Source organism: Gracilinanus agilis, chromosome 4, assembly GCF_016433145.1.
Source record: "Gracilinanus agilis isolate LMUSP501 chromosome 4, AgileGrace, whole genome shotgun sequence".
NCBI classification, from domain to species: Eukaryota; Metazoa; Chordata; class Mammalia; order Didelphimorphia; family Didelphidae; genus Gracilinanus; species Gracilinanus agilis.
Window position 1 is genome coordinate 397,796,824 of NC_058133.1, and position 7,812 is coordinate 397,804,635.

Consider the following 7,812-nt stretch of genomic DNA (forward strand, 5'->3'; position numbering starts at 1 on the left):
ATATATATATATATATATATATATATATATATATATATATATATATGTAGAGTGACTTGAGCAGAACCAGGAGAATAATTTATACAGTAACTACAACATTGTAAAGAAAATAACTTTAAATGACTTCAGGACTCTATAATCAATGACCAATCTTGCAATGACTAACCATGACTTCAGAGAAATAATGATAAATCATCTTTATTCCTCTTGACAGAGGTGAAGAACTGTAGGTATTGAATGAGACATGATCAATATGATATAAATTTGTTTGTCTAATTATGCCAACTTTTTATAAAGATGGGATTGTTTTTTCCTGTGGTAGGTGGAGAATAGAATTATGGGAAGTGGAAAAGTTATGTTGATAACTAAAAAAATAAAAGGAAGAAAATCATATCAGGGAAGCATTTAAGGAAAATGCACAAGAAGGAGGTTTAGAGGAAAACACAATAGAGCCAGTTTGGGCACTAACACAATGCACTGAGTAAATACTTTTTTAAAAAAGCTATGGATACCAAAATTTGCAGTTTCGTATATAATCTTTTTTCTAGTCTTTGTATTGAGAAAAGTTTGTTGGTATTGTTGCGTTCACAATAAAAAAAATTTAAAAAAATACTCAAGTCAGAGGGAGGAGCACTACCTCATACTTGGGTGGCTAGTAGAGCTTACCTTTTTGATTTATTATATAGTGTGTCTTTAACGTTTGAAATAGATGAGCCATTGACATAGTTTTTTTAAAAGTAATATAAAATAGGGGAAGTCAATTGAAAAAAATTGAAGATGTTTTCTTTGGCCATTTTTAAAGCGCACTTTTTTAAGGTAAGAATGCTCATTTAAAATATATTTCATTCATTCTGAAAGGGTTCAGTGCACTGCCAAGGATCTGAAAACACTTGTGAGTACTTGCAAGTTCTATATGAAAATAAAGGGAAATTCTCTCTTAACACCCAGAAACTCACACCCTTGTTTCTTGCTAGAACTTGCTAGTCTACTTTCATTTCAGCAAGAAACAACAATTGCTGTTTCAAAGCAGTCAATAATCACCCTGCAGTTTGTGAGTTGTTTTCTTTACAATGAAAAAGCAAAGGGGGGGAAAAAACAACCCAAACACAAAGTTTAGCTGCCCTAGTCATTAGCCAGTTCTTACAGGGCATTGGAAACTATCTCACAACATGCCAAAGAAAATGAAAAGCTATGCTCAAGATATCTACCTTTTGGAGTCCTGGGGAGTGATGCTTAAACCTATAAAGTTTGGAAGGGATAGAGTTTCTGGCACAGTCCTCCTCTTTCAGATAGAAAGCTAAGAAGTGATGGGAAGCAGATAGTCTGTAACTCAGTCCCACCAATAGCAATCATGAGCCAGTATAAAAACATTTCAGTCAGGGAGCATTTTGATTTGACTGTGGGTGATCTATTTAGAGACTAAATTCATTAATCTAGAAAGGTAGCATTGCATAGTAAACAGACTGGTGGATTTGATTTCAAGAGCTGCCTCAGACACATACTGGAATAAATTACTTAACCTCCCAGCGCATTTGGCAATTTCCATAAGATCATAATTTACAGATGAATTACCAATATTGATAGGTGGTCTGGGGGGAAAAATTCGTTCTTGATAAGTAAGACTTTCTTTGGTTTAAAACTAGCAAAGCGAATTTATTTAATTTGGTCTTTTAAAAAAACACACTAAAAACCTTGGAACATTTCCCACCCTTTGGGGGTTAAGAGGGTAGAAAATGACATTTCTTTGCAGATCTTGGTTTCATTGTTTAGGATATCTCAGCTGGATGACATGTTGATAGAGTACAAAACAAAGGAACAGAACAAAAACAATTCATTCTGAACTCCTACTCCCATCCCCCAATTAACACATTAAACACATCAAGATTCTTCCATGAATAGTTTTGCACTTTATTCACAATACTGTCATTTCTACATCCACAAAATCGCCAGCATAATTCCCCTTTACTCCATTCACATAGTAACCATTTGGGTTCAGATCCTCCTTAATTTTCGACTAGACAAATTCAATGACCTTCTAATTGGTACTTTACTTCTCTTCCACAACCATGTTGATCCATTATTCAAAAGCCAAAGTACTTTTCCTAAGGAAGCCCAGGTGTGACCTTGTTACTCTCCTATTCAATAAACACCAGAGGCTCCCTATTACCTCCAGGATCAAATATAAGTTCTTCTACTTGGAATTTAAAGCCTTTCATATAATCTGGCGCCCTCCTAACTTTATTGGCTTCTTACACTACACTAGCCAATATGCTGTGCTTCCCACATGACATTCTGTGTAATCGCTCCTTATCTCAACTACCCCGATTTTCTCATCTGAGATCATATCCTTTGCTGGTCCTCTGAGCTGCTACTGCCTTTCCCTATGAAATTGTCTTCTGTCTGCCACATAGACTAATCCTTCTTAGAGAGCCTGCTCAAGAAATCCTTTAGCCTCCAAATCCTCAATTTTTAATGCAACAAACATTTAAATGCCTCTTGTAGGCAAGACATTGTGCTACCTGCTGGACAAGATTTTAAAATTAAATAAAACATGGTTCTTCTTTTATGGAGCAGACAAATTGGTAAGTGAACACTAGAGATTCACAAATAAGTACTTCTATATTCAAAACAAGTACGTTCATTAATAATCATTGTGGGTGTTCTCTCCAAAAAAATATTGATTGCAACTCATACAAACCTGTCTATTCTGTACATGCCCTGCTGTAATTTTGCTCTAAAGGGTCTACCTGATACACTAGAAACTTTTCTTACTTTCTCTGGACATAATGAAGATATCAGTGGAGCACTCTGGCTGGCTATTGGTCATCTCTCCTCTCTGGCCACCCCTTCCACAAACTCCTAGTCAACAGCTTCAGTGATGTTGACCAGGAACACCAAGTCTTGGAGGAATTTCTGTCCTGGGGATTCACCTTCAAATTAGTGACTGTCTTTCCTTGAACATTATTTCAGCAAATCTACCCTGTTAGAATACAAGGTCTTTGAGGTTAAGAATTATTTCATTCTTTGTGTCAATTTTTCCAGCATAGTGTTTGGCACATAGTAAATGCCTATTAAATGTTTGTTGGTTGTTTGACAGATAATGAGAAAGGCATTTTGTATAGAGTTAGCAGAATGAACAAAATATAAAGGTGGAAATGAGTAGAGTGAGGGAATTTATGGTTTTTTTTTGTAGCTTTACAATAGTATTTATTGTTTTATAACAATTTTATAAACAGTGGGATATATACATGTGGATATATATGAAACCTTCATAAGGAATTTCAGGAATGGCTTTATACATAAATACACATGTATGTGTATGTATGTGTATGTACATATACATATATATGTCTATATTTATTGTATTTTAGAATAGACTAGCCAGAAGGTGTGGAGACAATTAGGTGACTCAGGGGATAGCACACTTAGTTTGGACTCAGGAAGATCTGAGTTCAGATCCAGCGCTTAATAAGTATGTGATCCCTGGAAAATCACTTAACCTCTTATTTACCTTTATCTGCTGGGGAAGGAAATGGCCACCTACTCCAGTATCTTTGCCAAGAAAACTCCATATGGAGTCACAAAGAATTGGATATGACTGAATATGCTAGAGGGTAGTAGCCTATTAAGAAGCATCATGACATAGTTAATAGTGTTGCACTTGAAGTCAGAAAAAATATGGTTTTAAAGCCTTCCCCTGACACTTACTAGCTGTATGACCGTGGCCAAGTCATTGAACTTTTTTTATATCTCAGATTCATCTATATTCATCTATAAAATGATAAAATCCCTATCCCACGGGGCCTAGGGATTACAGGAATGAGAATTATTATTATACTTATTTAGCATTTACATTGTAATCTTTTAGCATTTGCATTCATGAGAGGTTATCTGAGATATGTGTGTTGTTTATCTAATTGCACATAATCAACAAAATCATCCATTTTGTTTACATATCTTTACTTATCATGGCAACCTTGCCCTGGAAGGATGAATTGTTATTTCTATTTTCCACAAAAGGAAAAGGAAACATACATATAATATATTTATTAAGATTTGGGAAACATAAATATATCAGTTATTAAGAGACAGGAAAAATAAATATAATATCAATTATTAAGAGATAGGAAACATAAATACAATATCAGTTATTAAGAGATAGGAAACATAAATACAATATCAGTTATTAAGAGATAGCATCTTAAGCAAGTTTTTTGCAGTGCTGGTATTGGAACTGTTGTTTGATACTCATGTTTCCAGCCTGATACAAGTGTATTCTTTATGCTAGCCAACGTTAATTCCAGAGTCAATTTTAAGAATCTAGAGAGGATTTTGGATCAAACTCAATTTTGATTACTAACTCTTTACTGCCACTGTTGTGTTCTTAATTAATAGCCAGTAGAACTCAATTTACGTTGAGATCTCAGGACCCAGACCAAGAGTATCCAAAAACTAGGGCACATATTACACAATACATATGTGATATATACACATACATATGTATATATAAATATATATATATCCTATATAGATGATCAGTGAGAAACAATTAACAGAGAAAAAGCACTAGAATTAAAAGGGATCCAAAAAGCTTCCCAAAGAATGTGCGACTTCAGCTGAAACTTGAAGGAATGCAGGAGGCAGAAATATTGAGGGAGAGAATTCTAGGCATGGGAGATAGAGAAAATACCTAGATAGAGTTAGAAGCTGGAATGTCTTTCTGAGGAACAGCAAGGAGACTGTGTTACTGAACTGAAGAGTACACTGGGGAGAAGAGGTGCCAGTGTAAGGAGGCTGGAAAGGTGGGAAGGGACCTGGTGATGAAGGGCTTTGAAACTGGCTTTTTAAGTGATTTTGGAGGTGATGGGGAGCCACTGGAGTTTAGTGAATAGGATGCCGAGGTGGATTTAATAGGAGAGTGGAGGATGTGTTGGGGTGAGAAAAACACTCATAGCAGAGTGACCTACCAGTTGACTGCTGCCCTATGGTGGTGGCAGCGCCAGAGAAAGAAGCACGTGCTAGAGATGTTACAAAGGTCAAATCAAAAGGGCTTGGCAACAGACTGGATGTGGGCAGTGAGAGACAGGGACTTCAAGACTTGCCATTTATCCATTAATGCCCTTTACTCCGGTTACTTTGTTTCCGTCATCTTGTCTTCTTGTTTTTCAGCATTTCTGCCTCTATAGTATGATTAGCTAGATCTATTATCTCTTCACAAAGTTTGAATTAGCCTGATAATATGGCATCTGGAATGAACTGGGAATGGAATTACCATTCTTTTCTCCTGCTTTCTTTTTTATTCATCAAGTTCATTTGAATAAGAAGGTGCCCTTTAAACCAATTACAATACAGTTTGCAAGTTGGGGTTCCAATCCCAAATCTTGGATGACTTGTATGAATAAAATCCCTCCTAGGAAATTACAGGAGAGTGGTTTTTTTTTTCTTTTAATTTCTATTGAATGTTTGATTTAAAAAAGAATAAAAAGTCTTAGAAGATTTAAAATTGCCAATATGTTTTTGAGTCTCATTATTTATTAAAATATGAAATCACATTAATTTTAGATTTTTTTTTAGCTTTTAGATTTACAAAGCACCTCCCATAGGACAATTAGGAATAATGTGTATTATCTTCATTTTACAGATGAGAAAAACATCTACAACCACAAAACTAGTAAATATGGAAGCAGAGACTAGAACAGGGCTGCAATTCCTGTTCTCTTTTTACAACTCCAAGGTTATGGAAAGACTACAGATAGCCAATGAAACTGGACAAGAGGCAGCTGTTTTTATATGGGTTGATTCAAGGTAGCTAGGGGGAGTAGATAAGCACTGGACTTGAAGTTAGGAGTTCAAATTCTAACTCAGACAATTAGTAACTCTAGGTAAGTCATATAAACTTTCTCAATCTCAGTTTCCTCCTCTGTAGAAAGAGAATAATACCACTTACCTAATGGAGTTGTGAGATTCAAATGATTTAATAGATGTAAAGAACTTTGTGAATTTTAAAATAATATAAAAATAATAATAGATAACAGTTATAGAGTGCTATGTGCCAGGCACTGTGCTAAGTGCTTTACAGTTATCTTTTTTTTGTACAACTGTGGAAAGTAGGTGCTATTATTATCCCTATCTTACAGATGGGGAAACTGAGGCAAACGTATGTATGTATGTATGTATGTATGTAGGTATGTATGAATATATATATATACATATATATTTTAGTGACTTGCCTAGGGCCACACAGCTAGGAAGTATCTGAGGTTGGATTTGAATTGTCTCAAAATGAGATGATATTTATAAAGCTCTTAGCACTGAGCTCAGAACTTAGTAAGCAATGAATAAAAATGCTTTGTTCCCTTCTCATTTCCCCCTTTTCCCTCTAAGGCTGGGTTGGGAGGTCAGAGGAAATGGAATCTAGTCCTGACTCTTCTACTTGTTTTCTTTGTTGCTTTGGACTAATCCTTTAAATATCTTGGGCTTTACTTGCCTAATCTGTATAGAGGGGACTGGTCTAAGTGACTGACCAATAAGATCCTGCTCCAAATGGATAATCCTGCACTCCTACTTAAATTTTGTTTCTACCAGCTTGGTTTTCAGTATTTCTGTCTTTGTAGTATGATTAGCTAAATCTATTCAGTCTCTCTTTTTAACTCTTACCTTCTGACTTAGAATCAGAATTGTGTATTGGTTCCAAGGCAAAAGAGTGGGAAGGGCTAGGCAATGGGGGTTAAGTGACTTGCCCAGGGTCACACACAGCAGGACCAGTCTGAGGCTAGATTTGAATCCAGAACATCCCCCTTTCTAGACCTGAATCTTAATCCACTGGGCCACCCAGCTTTCCTCTGCCCCTCCCAATCTATTGTCTCTTAAAACGTTTCATTTAAGCCGATAATCTAGTAAATAGACTCCCAGGCTCTAACTCTTTAGTCATTTAAAGTCCTAATTCTACTGTTTTCAGGAACCACTTCAAGGGAATTTGGAACCGCGGAAGAAATTATAATCCTGGGCTCTTCAGTGACATCACACTGGGTGGGGTCTGTCAAAAGCCCACTCGCAAAACTCCACCAAAAAAAAGGTGAGCCCCTTCTCGGGGAGGATTCGTGACATCACAGGGGCGGGCCCGCCACCCATGAGGTCAGCCGGTGGGCGTGGCAAGCAGGACTCCTCGAGTGTCGTCATGGGTGATGGGCGGGGACAGAGCGTGTAGGAGAAGCAGAATCAAAACAAGCTGGAGACCCGCCTTTTCCCTCCGGCTCCCAAGTGTCTCCCTCACGCCCCAGAAGCAGGCGGCGGCCGCGGCTGCTGCTGGCCCTGCGAGTGCGCCACTGAGCCCCAGGAAGCTGGGCGGGCGGGGGAGCCTGGTGAGGGATGGAGCGCGAGATGCATGAATAGACTGGGACCCTAGCCCGCGCCTTTCATTCTCTGCTCCGCTGCAGACGGGGCGGGCGGCCGCGGCAGCCGCCGGGCGTGGGGCGGGGGCCATGAACAGCCGCCCCCGGGGGAGCCGCCTTCGCTGAAGCCCGGCGGCCCCGGATCCTCGCGAGATGCCCAACCCCAAAAGCAGTAAAGGCGGCCGCAAGAACAAACGCGCCAACAGCAGCGGGGACGAGCAGGAAAATGGAGCTGGGGCCCTGGCGGCGGCGGCAGCGGCTGCCGGCGCAGCGGGCGGGGGAGCCTTGGCCGCGGTTGCGGGCTCGGGAGCGGCGGTGGGAGCGGCGGCGATGGGAGCTGGAGCGGGAGCGGCTGGGGCCGGAGGAGCGGCGGCAGGCGCGAGCTCGGTGGCAGGCGCAGGAGCGGCGGCAGCTGCGGCCG

General features: G+C 39.3%; 1 protein-coding gene across 1 annotated transcript in view; it reads left to right on the plus strand.

The window, feature by feature from the left end:
• The first annotated feature begins 7,544 nt into the window (after positions 1–7,544).
• Positions 7,545–7,812, plus strand: part of HECA (hdc homolog, cell cycle regulator) — a 45,866-nt gene continuing 45,598 nt past the window's right edge. The window contains exon 1 of the mRNA XM_044674623.1: positions 7,545–7,773. Coding sequence (XP_044530558.1) covers positions 7,545–7,773 — 229 coding nt within the window. The remainder of the gene's footprint in view (positions 7,774–7,812) is intronic.